This window comes from Cervus canadensis, chromosome X (genome assembly GCF_019320065.1).
Source record: "Cervus canadensis isolate Bull #8, Minnesota chromosome X, ASM1932006v1, whole genome shotgun sequence".
In the NCBI taxonomy this organism is placed as follows: Eukaryota; Metazoa; Chordata; class Mammalia; order Artiodactyla; family Cervidae; genus Cervus; species Cervus canadensis.
The window spans coordinates 132,716,983-132,734,520 of record NC_057419.1 but is presented as its reverse complement, the minus strand read 5'-3'; the positions used below and the strand labels follow the sequence as shown (position 1 = coordinate 132,734,520).

General features: G+C 39.3%; 1 protein-coding gene across 16 annotated transcripts in view; it reads right to left on the bottom strand.

Annotated features, from left to right (window-relative positions):
- The window catches only part of THOC2 (THO complex 2), a 112,755-nt gene extending 98,544 nt beyond the window's left edge, over positions 1–14,211 (bottom strand). For all 16 annotated transcript variants that reach the window (XM_043457680.1, XM_043457681.1, XM_043457684.1 and 13 more), the window contains exon 1: positions 14,090–14,211. In XM_043457680.1, the coding sequence (XP_043313615.1) occupies positions 14,090–14,160 (71 nt within the window). In that variant the 5' untranslated portion in view covers positions 14,161–14,211. The remainder of the gene's footprint in view (positions 1–14,089) is intronic.
- Positions 14,212–17,538: the final 3,327 nt, after the last annotated feature.

The following is a 17,538-nucleotide window of genomic DNA, read 5'->3' as shown; positions in this document are numbered from 1 at the left end:
TTGGAGCAGGTTGCCATCTCCTATTCCAAGGGATCTTCCCAACCCAGGAATAGACCTGCTTCTCTTATGTCTCCTGCATTGGCAGGTGGATTCTTTACCACTGAGCCACTTGGGAAGCTCCATTAAATATGTACAGATATATACATTGAAAAATACTGAAATACATCAAGGTTAATGTGGGTTTATCCCAAATACACAAAGTTGGTTCAAATTAATTTACCGCATTAAACTTTTAAAATCACAAAATTGTTCAGAAAGTTTCTATTCCTAGTTTTCTATGTCTTTTAATGCATAAATGACATTTGACAAAATTTAATAACCATTCACTATTTTTAAAAAAACTTTTTAAAAATTAGGAGTAAGAGAAAAAGTTATAACTTGATAAAGCAGCAGTTCTGATAGTGTGGTTCACAAACCCCTGATCCCCAAGACACTTTCTGGCATTCTACAAGGTCAAAACTATATTTGTAATCGTACTAAGACTGCATTTCCCTTCTTATTGTACTGACATTTGCACTAATAATTCAAAAGCAAAGGAAGGTGAGACTGCCGGCACCTTAGCATTCATCAGGGTAGTAGCACCAACCTGTCTCACTGAATTCGTCACAATCAAGAAGTCAAAGAATAAAAAAAATTTAAAAACAAAGAAATCAAAGAATAAAGTCAGTCTCTTGTAAGATGTCACCAAATTGTCTCATTATATCTCTCATGATCATTCACACAAACAAAAGCCAGTTTCACTGAAGAATGTCCTTGATGGGAGTGGCTCAGCAAGATGGCACAATAGGAGGCCCCAGGCCTTCCTTCCTCCCATAGAAACACAACTCAACAGTACATACACACAATTCCCTTTATGAGAAATTCAGAAACAGTTAAGAGCTCCTGCACCCCAGGCAAGAACTAAACCAGCTGCATTAAAGCTCCTAGGAAAAGGCATGATGCTCTTTCACCACGGTCCCTGCTCCTGGCACTGCACCGCATGACTGGAAGGCAATTCCCAATTTCCAAATTCTCTCTGAGGAGGGAAAGAGAAGACTGGACTATATATACATCTAACATTCTTCCGGGGGCAGGGGCAGTGAGGGGGTTTGGGGGGTCAGAGAGGTGCCCAACAGCTTGGCAATCTCTCCCTCAAGGGAGAAAGAGCTAGAGCGTGCGCCCAGTATCCCAGCTTTGGGGGAGGGGGCGCTGCCTGAGAGGCTGGTCTCTGCCTAGCCTGACTGGGGCCCTGACAGTCCGCAGCATACTCTAGCTGCCTGCGAGCCACCAAGGACAAAAAAAAGCTGGGTGGCGCGCTGCTGCCTCAGAGGACCCTAGGCTACAACAGATGGACACCAGAGGGTGCAAGAGAGGGAAAGCTTGTAGAAAATCCCTCTCATCTGGAATCTACACATTAGGCCAGAGAAGACACAGCCAGAGAAAAAATTTGAGAGGCTCCCAGAATCTATAGCCAAGCTGATTGGTAAAGGCCTTTCCCTGCACTGAAGCAGTCCATAAAGCCTGGGATAAAAGAGCGTTTTTTCAAATGTAAAGATACCAACAGAAAACTACAAGGAACATAAAGAAACAGGTAAAATTGGTCCAATAAAAGGAACAAAATTTGTCTTCAGGAACCGATCCTAAAGAATTAGAGGTATATGGATTATTTGACAATGAATTTAAAATAACCATCATAGAGATGCTCAGTGAGTTCAGGAAAATGATGCATGAAGAGAATGAGAATTTTAACAAAAGGACAGAAAATTTTAAAAGAACCAAACAAACTCCAGCACTAAAGAACATAACTACTAAACTGAAAAATTCGTTAGATGCTCAACAGCATTATGGATAGTCATATACAAAAGAACTAAATTGGATACTTCTTACATCATACACAAAAATCAACTCAAAATAGATCAAATACATAAAAATAAGACCTGAAACTGTAAAACCCCTAGAAAAAAACAGGGAGAAAGCTTCATGACATTGGTCTTGGCAATGATTTCTTGGATGTGACACCAAAAGCACAGACAATGAAAGCAAAAACAGACAAGTGGACCATCAAACTAAAAACCGTATGCACAGCAAAGAAATGACAAACAGAATGAAACGGCAGGGGACTTCCCCGATGGTCCAGGGGTTAAACTCCACGCTTCTACTGCAGGGGACACAGTTTGATCCCTGAGGAGCCAGGATGCTGCATGCCTCAAGTCGTGGACAAAAAAAAAGAAAAGGTAACCTATGAAATAGGGGGAAAAATGTTTGTGAACCATCCATGTATCTGATAAGGGGCTAACATTCAAAATATATAAGGAACACCTACAACTCAATAGCAAGAAAACAATCTGATTAAAAAATGAATTGCTGTTTAGTCGCTAAGTCATGTCCAACTCTTGCGACCCCATAGACTGTAGCCTGCCAGGTTCCTCTGTCCATGGGATTCTCCAGGCAAGAATACTGGAGTGGGTTAAATAGACATTTTTCCAAAGAAGGGTCTTTCCCTGGTGGTTCAGTGGTTAAGACTCTGTGCTCCCAATACAGGGGGCATGGGTTTGATCCCTCGTTGGGGAACTAAGATCCCACATGCCACAAGGCATAGCCTTATTACAGAAAAAAAAAAAAAAGACAGACAAAATGGCCAATAGGTTATGAAAAGATGCTCAACACCACTTATTATCAGAGAAATGCAAATCAAAAACAAAATGAGCCATCACCTCACACTTGTAAAAGTGGTCATTATCAAAAAACTGCAAGCAAACAAATGACATCTGATAAAGGACTATCCAAAATATACAAATAACTCTTAAAACTCAACAATAAGAAAACAAACAACCAATTTAAACACAAGCAAAGACCTTAACTGACATCTCATCAAAAGATATACAGATGGCAAATGAGCATATGGAAAGATGTTCCACATCATATATCATCACATACATGGAAACTAAAACAGTGAGATACCACTACACACTTATTAGAATGGCCACAGTCTGGAACACTGCCAACAGCAAATGCTGGTGAGGACGCGGTGCAACATAACACTCAGTCATCTTTAGTGGGAAGGGAAACGGTACAGCCACACTGGAACACAGTTTAGTGGTTTCTTACAAGAGTAAACATACTCTTACCTTACAATCCAACCCTCTCACTCCTTGATATTTACCCAAAGGAGATGAAAACTTATGTCTACACAAAAACCTGCACAAGGATGTTTATAGCACCTTCATTCATAACTACCAAAGCTTGGAAGCAACCAGGATGTCCTTCGATAGGTGAATGGATAAACAAACTGGTACCTTCACACAATGGAATATACCATATAGAAATAAGCTATAAAGCAATGAAGCTATGAAAAGACATGGGCATGGAGAAACCTTAAGTGCACATTAATAAGTCAACAAAGTTAATCTGAAAAATCTACACAGTGTATGTTTCTAACTATATGTCATTCTGGAAAAGGCAAAACTATGGAGACAGTAAAAAGTTCAATGGTTGCCAGGGGCTGGGAAGAGAGATGAATAGGCAGAGCAGAGAGGATTTTTAGGGTAGTGAAAATACTCTGATAGTATAATGATGGATACATGTCATTATGGTCTAAACCCATAAAATGTACAACACCAAGAGCAAAAACAAAGGTAAACTATGAATTGGGGGCAATCATGATGTGTCAGTGCAGGTTCATCAATTGTAACAAATGTACCACTCTGGTGGGGAAATATTGATAATGTGGGAGGTTATGCACATGTGGGGACAAGGGGTAAATGGGAAATTTATGTACCTTTTTCTCAATTTTTCTGTGAACCTAAAACACCTGTTTTTAAAAAATAACTTCTTTAAAAAATAACAGAAAATAAGTGTTAGGGAGGATATGAAGAAACTGAAAACCTTGTGCACTGTTCATGGGAATGTAAAATGGTAAACAGTACAGGAGTCCCTCGAGTAATTAAAAATAGAACTACCATACAACCCAGCAATCCCAATTCTAGGTATTTACTCATAAGAGTTGAAATCAGGATATCGAAGGGGTATTTGCAGTCTCATATTTATTACAGCATTATTCACAATAGCCAAGAGGTAGGAAAAAACCTAAATGTCCATCAACAGATGAGTGCATAAAGAAAATCTCATGAATATACAATGGAACGTTATTCAATAATAAATCCTGTCATATACAACAACATGGATGAGCCCTGAAGATAGTATGCTAAACAAAATAGTCACAAATATTAAACAAATACTACATGACTCCACTTATATGAGGTATCTAAAGTAATCAAGCTCACAGAAGCAAAAAGTAGAATTTCAGTGGTTGCCAGGGGCTAGAGGGATAGAGAAACGGGAACCTGCTGTTCAATGGGTATAAATGTCAGCCATCCAAGAAGAAAAAGATCTAAAGATCTGTTGTACATTGTGCTTATCGTTAACAATACTGTACTGTTTACTTAAAAATGTGTTAAGATTTATCTGTTATATGTTTGTGTCTACAATAAAGAAAATGTCCTTAATGAAATAGTGAAGATTATTAATTTTATTAAATCCTAGCCCTGAGAACATGTCTTTTTTTAGAATACATATTTTTAATATTCTATGTGACAAATTGGAAAGTATACATAAAACATTTTTGTCATACACCAAAATACCATGGTTGTCTCCAGGAAAATCACTTATGCAACTGTTTGACTTGTGAGCTGAACTAGCTGCTTTTTCACAGAACACCATTTTTACTTGAAAGTGAAAGTTGCTTTTTCAGTCGTGCCCGACTCTTTGCAACCCCATGGACTATACCGTCCATGGAATTCTCCAGGCCAGAATACTGGAGTGGGTAGCCTTTCCTTTCTCCAGGGGATCTTCCCAACCCAGGGATCGAACCCAGGTCTCATGCATTGCAGGCAGATTCTTTACCAGCTGAACCACAAGGGAAGCCCTTTTTACTTGAAAGAACTGACAAACTATGGTTATTCAGATTTGCATCTTTGGCAGGAATTTTCTCAAAAATGAACCAAGTGAGCCAGTCACTTCAAGGGAAAAAACTGAGAGCATCTGTTGCCAATGATAAAAGATAAGGTTTCAAACAAAAATGAGAATTTTGGAAAACTTTAATCTGGCACCATGGACTTGGCTAGTTCACAATTCATAAAAACTTTCCTGATTAGTTCAGTGATGATACTAAAGAAAATGGCTTTTTTTTTTTTTATTATACAATGCACTGTGTCTTATTTGGAAGTGCTGCATCATTGGGTGAACCAGTATTTTCCAACTGACCAATGCATGATGCTGCAAAATAATACATGGGTAAAACAGATTCCAAGTAAAAGAGAGACAACTGGATTTCAATTTAACAATGTACAAGGAGTACACAGATATGATTTTAGGTTTGGCATTGCAACAAACCATTAAGAAACCACCATTTTGACAAATTTTGACATGATATTAAAAAGTATCTACAATTATCTGAAAAGACTACTAAAATTCTCTTCCTTTTGCCAACTATTTAAGTGTGAGGCTGAACTTTCTTCATATACATCAACCACGACAATATATTGCAACCCCCTACTTCACAGCACACATAACATCAACTCCAGGTAAGTAAGACTTAAAAAGGGAAAGCAACATGTTTCCATAAAAGTCATAGGGTAGGTAGTTCATTAACCTTAGAATGGAGAGAAACTAGTAAACACAAAAAAGTACTACTCAGAAAGTAAAAGACAGATATATTTAACTACATTAAAATGAACAACTTCTACTCATTAAAAGTCACCACTGTAAGAGTGGAAATACAAGCCTAAGAATAACAAAAGAGATTTGCCACACACACAGTGTAACCCACTGAAAGAACTACAAGTTATAGAAAGAACTACAAATCAATGAAAGAAATGCAAACAATCCAATCGAAAAATGGAAAAAAGATACAAAGACATCTTCCACAATAAACCAAAATCCAAATAGCTAATAACATACAAAAAGACGCCTATGTAGCACATGGAACTCTGCTGAGTGTTACAGGGCTCCCTAGATGGGAGGGGAGTTCGGGGGAAAATGAATACATATGTACAACTGAATCCTTTTACTGTTGTGAAACTATCACAACACTGTTAATCGGCTATACCCTAATACAAAATAAAAAGTAAAAAGAAACAGACACCTATGCTACAAATGAACTCATATGCCAAACAGAAACAGACTCAAGATACAGAAAACAAACTTGTGGTTACCAAAGAAGCCTGGTGGGAAGGAGATGGTTTAGGACTATGGGATTAACAAGCTACTATGTATAAAATTGTTTGTTAGTCATAGTAGTATAAAATAGCCTCCTCCCTGGTAGCTCAGCTAGTAAAGAATCCGCCTGCAATGCAGGAGACCCTGTTCAATTCCTGGGGTGGGAAGATCCTCTGGAGAAGGGTTAGGCTACCCACTCCAGTATTCCTGGGCTCCCCTGGTGGCTCAGATGGTAAAAGAATCTGCCTGCAATGCGGGAGACCTGGGTTCGATCCCTGGATTGGGGAGATCCCCTGGAGAAGAGAACCGTTACCCACTCCAGTGTTCTTGCCTAGAGAATGCCATGGACAGAGGACCCTGGTGGGTTACAGTCCATGGGGTCACAAAGAGTCGGACCCAGCTGAGCAACTTTCACTTTTACTTTTCATGTATAAAATAAACAACAAGGACATACTGTGTAGCCCAGAGAATTGTAGCCATTATCTTGTAATAACCTGTAATGCAGTATAATCTGCAAAAATACTGAATTACTATTTTGTACACCTGAAACTAATATTGTAAATCAACTATACTTCAACTAAAAAAAATTGGGAAAAAATGCCTATGAAAATGTTGAAGAAAATAACATTAGAAATATATATATTGACAAAAAATTTACAGTGTGATAGTGTCAGATGTTGGGCTTCCCAGGTGGCACAGTGGTATAGAATCTGTCTGCCAATGCAGGAGACGCGGGTTGATCCCCGTGTTGGGAAGATCCCCTGGAGGAGGAAATGGCAACCCACTCCAGTATTCTTGCCTGGAGAATTCCATGGACAGAGGAGCTTGGCGGGCTACAGTTCATGAGGTTACAAAGAATCAGACATGCCTGAGCAACTGACCACATAGCACAATATTAGATGCTAGCCAGGATGTGAAGGTGAACTCTCATACACTGTTGATGGGAGTATATTTTGAAATAGTGTGGAAGTATCTAGTAGAGCTAAAGTTGGTGTACATGCACCTCTGTACACCAAAATACCTGTATAAGAATGGCTCTACTGGCTCTGTTGGTAACAGCCAAAAACTCAAAACAACAAACTTTCAAATACTCGCAAAGTACAAATGAATCCTAAAGACATAATGTTGATCAAAAGCAGTCAGGAACAATTAGAACACATCCTCTATGATTCCATTTATATGAAATTCAAAAAGAACAAACTTAAACTTATTTGGTAGCAAAACTGTAAATAAAAACAAGAGAAAGCCATAAATGTCAGTTACCACAGGGGAAGTAAAAGAATGCAAAGAGGAAGGGGGATTATGTTGACTAGAGCTGGGTATGAGTTACATAAGTGTGCATCTTAGTGATTCTTTGAGCTCTACATTTAAATTTTAGGCACTTTTCTGTATTTTTTTTAATTTCACAATTTAGAAAAAGTAATTGTTATTACAAGCTGTACAAAACTCAAACAAAAAAAGGAGAACCAACGAATACGTATGTTTCTTATTTTTTTTTTAAGTCTAGCAATCCAGTCAATAAAGCAAGTAACTATAAGACTGACAGAATATGCTTATATATCACATCTAAGGTGAAATATGATGCCACATTAAAACCATCCACAGAGGGATTATCTATCTACTTTGCAGGTTACGCATGCCCTTGCAGTGTCTCGGTGTCTTTTATTTCACTACTCCATTATCAGGATAAGCAGGGGAAGGTTCAATAGACTTTTCCTGGTCAAAAATTCATCTGTAGGTATCACAAACTTATTTTCAAAACCAAAGAATAAAAATGCCTTGCCAACAGACAACTATTACTAAATCTGCACAATTTGAAAATCTCTTTTAGTTGTTAGTTTTTAATCAACTCCTATTAAAAGAACAAAAATTTTCGGAGAGCACCTTAGAAATGGTAAAATAAGGCAGTTTAAGTTTGACTCCAAGTACTTTCAACTATTTCTCCTGAGAACTAGATTGGCCTTCCAATGTGCTAAGACAGTGGGTAAGCTTTTAATTTCCCAAAGTAAGTTAAACCTACAATGAGCTTATCTCAAATATGAAACAAAATCAGTCTTCATTACATTAGGCAGTACAAAAATATCTGCTTCAGACTAGCATCAGAGAATATAACCTAAAAATGCCTGACACCTAGCTCCTTTTTGTTCTGAGTAAATATGTAAGACAGTGCATCAAGGCTGCTTCAGTATTTGCCATAAAGTACTGAAACAATTCCCCCACTGTGGTTTTCACTGTCCCCACAGGTTCAATTCCCTTTAGAATGTAGTAGCAGGAAATACTGCATCTTTGACAGAGAATGCAAGGAAATCCAGTAACTCATCTTTCCCTTTGTACCCTGGCTACTAAAAAGCAAGGTCAAATATCCTTTCTTACAGTGAATCTGTCTGCTTATTCACATTTTCAATAGCTTCATTTTCTATTTGTTTTAACAAGCTTAATGCAGATGTCTTTTGCTATAATCCTTCCAGTGGGGAGGGGCAAATGTCAGTGTACCAAATCCCACTTAATCTAATGGTACAGTCATTGTTACATAATTTTTAAAAATAACTGAAATGTAATTCCATCTTGTCAGTCACAAAAGCTACAAACATATTCATTCAGATACAGATGATAATGTCATCATGAACTATTAATTAGCATCTTAAAGATTCACTCAAACTGTGTAAGGAATCACTGATGGGTTATAACATTATATAAAGCAACTTATTTGTATAACAGACACTTCTATTTCCCTAGTATAAAATACTTCTTCCCTAGTTGTCGGAGGAAACTAAAAACTCATTAAGAATTTTCCCCCAATCAGTAGATTTGTCCCAGCTTTTCCCCTAAGTTTTGCCACTAATAGAAGATCATGAAGTATCCTTAAAGAGACAATCCTGTTTCAGAATGCTGCATGTCTTACTACACCTCTTGTACAGTTTAGTACTCTATCCTAAATCTTAAGAGGAGAAAAACAAAACTTCAACAGTTGCCCATTTTAATATGGCTTTAAAAATAATCAAATATTCTGCCTTGGAAGAAATTCAAATGACTATTTTAGTCCCTTAATAACCTCCAAATAATTGGGTTTACCATTTTTTCCACTTTTATGACAGTCTGGTGCTACAGTGGAGATGCGACCTCAGGCCCCTAAGAACAAAGAGTCTACTTTCTGTCAAAGATATATGAAACTTAAACTGAATAAAATGTCTTAAGTTCTTCCAAGAACTTAAGTATTTTGTGAATACTCTTTAACAGGAGTATTTGACTTTCCATCTTACTTGATCCTATTTTCCAGTAAAGAAACACAACGTAAGCCTGAACTACTGGATTATACGCAACATCTCAAAGCTGGTTCTACATATAAAAAATTGATGTAGATCTGTGCTTCAACTAATTTTTAAAAACAAAACATCAGGAGGCTAAACTTTGTTAAGCAAGTGTTACCTCTATTATCACTGACAGGAGACATAACCCAGAAAACTGAGTATTAGGACATGTAGTTTTATCTCAAAACATGCATTTAAGAAAATGAAAATATGCACTTACGAGGAGGAAAAGGAACAGGAAATGTTAAAGACAACAGAAGTTCCTGCACACAAGTACATTAATAGCACTCACGCTACCTTAGTTAAAGAACAATTTTTCTAACAAAAAAAGCAAGCAGTAGCCTGGGAAAACCTCCTGATACTGCTACATTTTCTGAAGAATGAATTTCTCCTACCAGGGAAATAGACCAAGACTTATACTTGTGAAAACAGGTCAAAATGAGAAAACGAATGCCAAATGAAAACTAAGACATGAAGAAATGGTTTCAGATAAAGCTTCAAATGAACTTAGAGCACATTTTGAAAGAAAAAAAGACAAATGCTAAAACAAAAAATTTCTTAGACTGTTTGCTATAAACTCCCTCCTCCTACTTTGCTCCAAAAAATTCAGGTCAGACAACATTTAATGAACATCCAAATGCCCTTCCATAAGTTCTGGAATATGTCAAATCATCTAGTAGCAGATGAAGAAAAGAATGGCAACCAAAACATTTGGCCATTAAATTTTAAAACTGTATTATGTGTGTGTGTGTGCTCAGTCATGTCCAACTCTCTGCCACCCCATGGACTGTAGTGCACCAACCTCCTCTGTCCATGGAATTTTCCAGGCAAGAATACTGGAATGGGTTGCCATTTCCTCCTCCAGGGGATCTTCCCAACCCAAGGATCAAACCCACATCTCCTGCACTGGCAGGTGGATTCTTTACTGCTGAGCTACTGAGAAATAAGGTAACGCCCAACAAAAATTTCTATTTGATATGTAAATTTTTTAAAGAAAAAGAATCAAGTTATTTAAACAAATACATGATATTCAACAAATATGAGTATTTTAAAATAAGTATTGACATGAGGCTAACATCTTCAGATTAAGAGCTTGGAATATAAATCCTCCATTAAGGTTGCTTGTGACACAAAGAAATGCTGGGCTCACTGTGTTAAAGATGTCTACTAGAAATAAAATTCTCCCCTAGATCTACCAGTACATGCAAGTTTATTAGCTTAATCATGGCAAATCCTATGATAATATGAAATAATCAAGAAACTTAAGCTCTAATTCCAAAATTAAAGTGATTAAATCCATATCTTGCATATGTCACAGAATTTCAAAGAGTTTGCATTAAGATGTGAAACTCTGAAGAGTAGATCTAAGTGTTATTGCAAAGGACACTTAATTATGTTTTCAGAGTCCTTTGTGCTTTCGCTATCTCTTGGAAAAGATCATTTTAAGAGTTCTGTAATTTACCATTAAAAACATAATCAGTACCTCTGGAAATAGGTTAGCTAGGTATGTGATGGACCATTCACATGGGCAAAACACAGTTTTTCTTTTCTCCCTAACTATCTAACAAAACTTACTCTTCAAAGCCAAGACTTTCCATCTTAATTGACAGCTGCTTTTCTTTTCATGAGGCACAAATAAGGATTTGCCCTCTCAACATTAAAACGCCCCATACAGCTCATACGTTCCTTTAACATTGTGCTGCTGAACTTGTTACAACTCCCAGAATACAGACTTATACTGGTAGAAAGTCACAGACTAGAAATGAACTTACACCTCATGAAAAATATCATGACTTTTGGTCAACTTAAAGCTCATCTGTTAACTTTTCTCATTAAAAAGGAAAAATCCACTGAAGATATAATTTTAAATACTGATCAATCTTAAAAGCCAAATATATAAAGGGATTCACTAATAATTTGGTAGCACATTATCTTTTTAACATTTCTGGTTGCTGGTTCATATTTTAAGAAGCTGTTTTCAGAGAAAGGAAAAGATTTTTTTGTAATATATTTATAATACCATTTTTTATAATAAAATGAAAATGCTAACTCTATCGTTAGCAAGATTAAAAAAACTCCAAAGTTAGACTATATGCAATAAAGCTTCCAAAGAGGTAAAAGAGGTCAAATGAAGACTAAGTACTGGATGGTGATGTGTTTGACTATTTAAAATATTTCGTTATGTCACAAAACTATTTAAAATAGTTCATTGTCACACAACTCTCTTCATGTAACAGAACAGTTATAAAACTGACTATACTGATCTGGATCTACTATAATCCAAACTACATTCCACAAGCCATGCAATAACTACATACACCTAAGTTTGAATAACAGTTTTGAAGCAGCTCTTCAAACACAGAGAAATTACGATGGGTAGCATGGATCATGTAAATATGCATAAAGTGAATCCAAAATTCCAATTCTAACTAGATATTTCGAACTCCTACATGACTTTTTCTTCAACCATTGCCAGTCAAAAGCCAAGCAGAATTTTATCTCCTAGCCCTAATACCAGTCACTCTAAGATGGGAATAATAGTAAAACTGTCAAAAACAGCTGGAAGGAGCAAGCTAAGTAATCCACAAAGATGACAGTCCCCAAATAACTAAGTTGACTTCAAGAGTAAACAAAGCAACAATAAACTGGTGTACCCATTTGGGGGGGGGGGGGATGGGGTGGTTATCCTACTCTCATATAGATGAAAATGATGCTTTGGTTTGGTAACTTCTCATCCTGCCTTCCCCCCACACAAGGCACTTTAACAGCTATTTGTTAACTAGCACGTACAAGGATGTGCAAAATGTTCCTAACAGTTAAAAGTGAGTGGTTATCAAACAGACTTCCCTGTCAGTTCATAAAACTAGAGAGGCTGGAGGGAGGGGGGTAGAGGACGGGGACGGAAGGGCTGAACCAAAAGAAACGTGAGACACAGTCCCCACTCTTCAAGAATCACTCAATTCGTTGGAGTACAAGAGATTACATCAAAGAGTCAGAGACGAATTAATTGCTAACCTGAGTAGTACAGACTTTTAAGTGCAAGAGTTGTTCAGAGAAGTTGAAATATCTAAAGACTGCAATAATATTATTACTTGTAACAGTTATCACTTGAGCACTTACTATAAGCCAAATGCTTTACAGGCATTAATCTTCGCAACAATCCTTTGAGTACTTATTATTCCTAATTTACTCAAGGGGAAACGGTCACAGTGGCTAAGGAACTTACCCAAGGTCACTTGGCTAGTTAAGTGGCTAAAACTACCGCCTACCCAGGCGATCCAATTCTAGCGCTCACACTAAGACTTCGGAAAGGAGCGCGAGTGCGGACGGGGGCTGGGGAGGGTCATGAAGGCTGGCGCGGGCCATGTAGGCTGGCGCGAGTCATGTAGGCTGGCGCGATTACACGCGCAGATCCGGCAACGCGTTCCCCGCGTTTGGTCCCGGTACCGAAGTTCTAAAGATCGCATTTTTCGCACGGGCAACCGTAAACTGACTACTGGGCGGGGAGGGGAGGGGAGGCAGGGGCGCGCAACCACGCGGAAAACAGCTAATGAAGAGTTAATCTCATACCCGGCTGAGCTTTAACTAATAAAGCGATTCAGAGACAGACATTCGCAATAAGTCATTTGTTTTAAAATCTGGGGTTTGTTCCGCCGCTTAAACGAATTTTCCCCCCGAGACAGACAGACCCGAAATTTGGGGCAAGGAAATCACGGGTTATGGCAGATTACGGTCTTCTGTGCTACCGAAAGAAAGAAAGAGGAAAAACACCCAAGTTTTATGACTACAGGAAACACGTTATTCTAGGTACACGAGAACCTTGGAGAGCTGCCAAAATTAGTTGCAGTCCCAGGACAAACGGGGTTTAGGAAACATTTAAAGACGAAAAAGTTGATTCCAAGCTGAAATGGCCCTGAGATGAAAAGACGGAGCAAAGAAATGCGGGTAGATCTTGGAGAAAGCGGCGATGCTTGCTACACTTCGCCCACGGACAGCGGCGCGGCGAGGGGCCGGGACGGTCTGGGAGACCGCTCCCCAGGAGGGCGAGAGGTGCCAAGCGGGGTCCTTCCCGACGCCCTGGGTTCCGCGGCGGTGGGCGGACAGGAGGGGAGGGAGTCCGGGACGGTCCGGACTTCGGGCAGAGGAGGCGCCGGGCTCCAAACTGCAGAGTCGAACGGGTGCAGAGTAAAGAAATGGGACAGAGAGAGACGGAAAGTCGGAACCCTCCCAGCGCGGCACGATAGAGAAAGGAGCCAAGTGAGCTCAGCGAAGAGGGGGACAAAAAGAGACGGAGCGAGAGCGCGGGGAGCCGCAGGGACAAAACGGGAGTTCTGCTAAGAGGCTAAAGAAAGACAAGCTCTGGCGGGCAGCGGGGCTTTAAGGGGAGCCCAGGGAAGGCAGGAGGTCGGCGGCAGTTACCGGCACCTCTCCTCCCCGAGTTCGAAACTCCCAGTCAACCATCCACACCCGTCGCCCAGATGGGGGAGGGGACACCTCTTCCCCCCCCACCTCCCCCCAAATGTGAGAGCACTGCTGACGCCCGAGCCCGGCCCGGCGGAGCGCTCGCCTCCAGCCCGGACACTCACAATTCGCCTCTCCCTGATTTCTCCCAGTTCTTTATCCACTCTACAGGAACCACCACAGTTGCGGCCGCCATCTTCCCCTCACTAGTAGCAGAGGCCCGGATGTGTAGCACGCGAGCGAGGGGTCAAAGGGGAGCACCGCCCACGGGGAATGCCGGGAGCCGCGAGTTCGGTTTTTTTATTTCCCGCCCCACTTTCCACCCCACCCTGCGGAAGCCCGAGGCCCTGCCGCCAACCAGGTGGCTGGGACCCATGGGTCCCGTCGCAGACTGACTACGCTGGCCGCGCCCTCTGCAAAGCTGGCCCCACTTCCCTTTAGAGCAGAAAAAAATGCCATCCCCAGGCCAACTCGTAGCCTTTATCTTCTTCCCTCGTCTCTACTCCAGACCACTAATTCAAACTTGTGTTTTTAAAGCACCTAATGTGTGCTAGACACTGGGGATAGAGAAATCATAAGCCATGATTCCTACCCTCAACGAGCTCAGTCTGTGGGGAAGACAAACATATAAGCAGATCAATTACAATACACCCTGCTAACAGCTGAGATCAAAGAAATTAGTCGGGGAAAAGGCAGCCGATTACTCTGCACCAGGCATTTTGCTGTTACGAGGGTTATAATCTTACTAGAGAGCAATCGGCCTGGGGAACACTCGCAGCCACCAGCGCTGACACTGTGTCAACCGCTATTACTGAAACCTTAGGCAAAACTAGGGGGCGCAAGTACCAAGAGAAACAACTTGTTTACATTCCATAGTCTCAAAGTAGCTCCCGAGGAGACACTTATTTCGAAGGGCGAAATAGAAACTTTACGGTCAGAAAACATGGCCGACAGCCTCCTAATTCTGATGAAAATAAGCATTCCCATACATTAGACAAATGGGCGTCATATGCCTCCTGATGAGGTGCTAAGAAAAACTCTAACCAATTTTGTAGTATTCATTATACCAAAATTCGCATAACCTGAATTTAATCACGAAGGGCCATCAGACAAACCCATATTAAGGACAGTCTAACAAAATTATTGGCTTGCATTCTTCAAAATCATCAAGGTCACTAAAGACAAAGACATACTGAGGAACTCTTCCAGATTAATGAAAACAATAGAACTGATCCCCAGCCAAAAAGATTATTTTGCTAAAAAGGGGTCAATTGACCAGATTCGAATATCTGTAGATTAAGTAATAATATTGTATAAATGTCCATTTAATACTCGTTTTGTGGTTATGCGAAAGTCCTTAAGAAAATATGATGTATTTAGAGATAATTGGGGGCATTGTGCTGCAACTTTAAAATGTTTCAGAAAAGAAGGATGATTAAGCAAATGTAAAATATTAACGTTTTAGGAATGTGGGTGAAGGATTGAACAGATTCTCTATTCCATTTGTGCAACTTTTCAAAGTAAAGAGGTTTTTTTTAAAAAAAAGTGTTTGAAAACTTAGAAAATACAGACATAAGAAATGAAGAAATTCTACCATACATGTATTTAATGTCTGAACTTTAGAACTAATATTTTGTATATTTGGCAAGTTTTATCAAATGAACCAGGTTCATTTGCATTGAAAACCTGTTCAAGGGACAGGCTGTATTTAGAATAAGTTCAGGGAAATGCTACATTGTTTATTATGATTGTTTTTCATCAGCTATATCTAGTCTCCTAATGTCCTGATTCTGAAATTCTAAAATACACCATTCACTTTCAATGACATCTCCAAAAAAAGAAAAAAACTTTTGCCACTTCAAGGAGATTCAGTGATATGAGTTCCCTCTGAGCTTTTCACTTTTCATTATTCCCAAAAACTAAGGAATATTTTTAAAGTAAACAGAATGGTATAGTGAATCTTCAATGTACCATCATCCTCCCTAAAAAGTTTAAAATCATTGTTACAGGATGGCTTCTGTGATCCAAGAAGAACTATTCTGTTGCTTATGTATACTTCACTGTATAATCTACAGCAGTGGGCACTATCCACATTTGGGGTCAGATAATTCTTTGAGGAAGGCAGGGGGAATCCTGTGCATTGTAGAATGTCTAGCCTAGACCCACTAGGTGTCAGTCACACCTCCCACACCAGTTGTTGCAACAGTATTTCCAGACGTCACTCAGTGTCTCCTGGAGTATAAAATAGCCCCCTGTTGAGAGCCACTGAGCTATAATATTCTGCCATATTGTGGTTTACCTTGCCACTGTATCACAGTGATTTCTTCTTCCAAACACTGAACTGTGTGCAACATGCATGTTACTCAGTATCCCACAAATGTGGTATGATCTGACTGCAGTGATGTCCTTTGAGGCCTTGGTTTTCCCCTCTCCCAGAGCCTGCAGAACTATTTTTACATAGTATGATGACTCCTTTAGGAATTGCTCACAACTAATTGGCTTTCTTGCTCTATAAGATTGCAAAGCTATCACATCTTTCGCATTCTTGTTGCTGGCTTGCCTGTTCTTTGCTATCAGCATCTGGTGTTGTCTCAGCAGCTGGGAGTACTGTTCCTTGGGTACCAATGGACTGGACAGAGAGTGAGGTCTGTGGTGAAGGCTAGGGATTGGGTAGTTTCAATATTGAGAGTCTGATGCATAGAGTGACTGGTTGCTTTTAGGTAACTGTAAGGTCAAGCGGTTTTTTATCATCTCAGTGACAGTAGATAATGGGACCCAGAAGGAAGCACATGAAAGCAAAACAAGACAAAATAAATAAAATAATCAAAAAATGAATGCAAAAGCCATACACTTTGTGGGACTGTCCCATGAATGCTGAGTATTAGTAATGGGTCTTTATTAACTGAAGACTTTGTTATGTTAAATATACATATTAAATTTCTAGGATAACCAATACAAACATAATCATATTATATATCTTCCAGACTACAAGGGGGGGGGGAAACTAAAAGAGAGAAAGAGAAAGAAACCAATCAATCTCAAGAAGGCAGGAAAGGAAGGGAAATTTTTTAGAAAAGTGGAATAGAGGAAGAAATTTAAATCTACCAATTTAAACTTAAAGATATCAATAATTGCATAAAATGTAAATTAACAAAATGCTCCAGTTAAAAATAAAGATTATCTGTCTGGGTTTAAAGAAGTCTAGCTATTTTTAAGAGCAATCTCTAGGGGCTTTTCCCTGGTGATCCAGCAGTTGGGGATCCACCCTGCGATACAGGGGATGTGGGTTCTATCCTTGGTGAGGGAACTGAGATTCCGCATGCCGCGGAGCACCTAAGCCCCTGTGCCGCAACTAAGACACAATGCAGCTAAATAGATAAATATTAAAGAAAAAAGAGAGAGAGATCTCGAAAACACAGGGACACAGAAAGTTTGAAAGTAAAACTAATGGGGAAAATACATCAGGCAAATACTAAGATCAACAAAAATTAAACTGTTATAGCTAGATTAATATCAGATAAAATATACTTTAAGGAAAAAAATAAGTACCAAACTTTGAGGATTACAAAATATG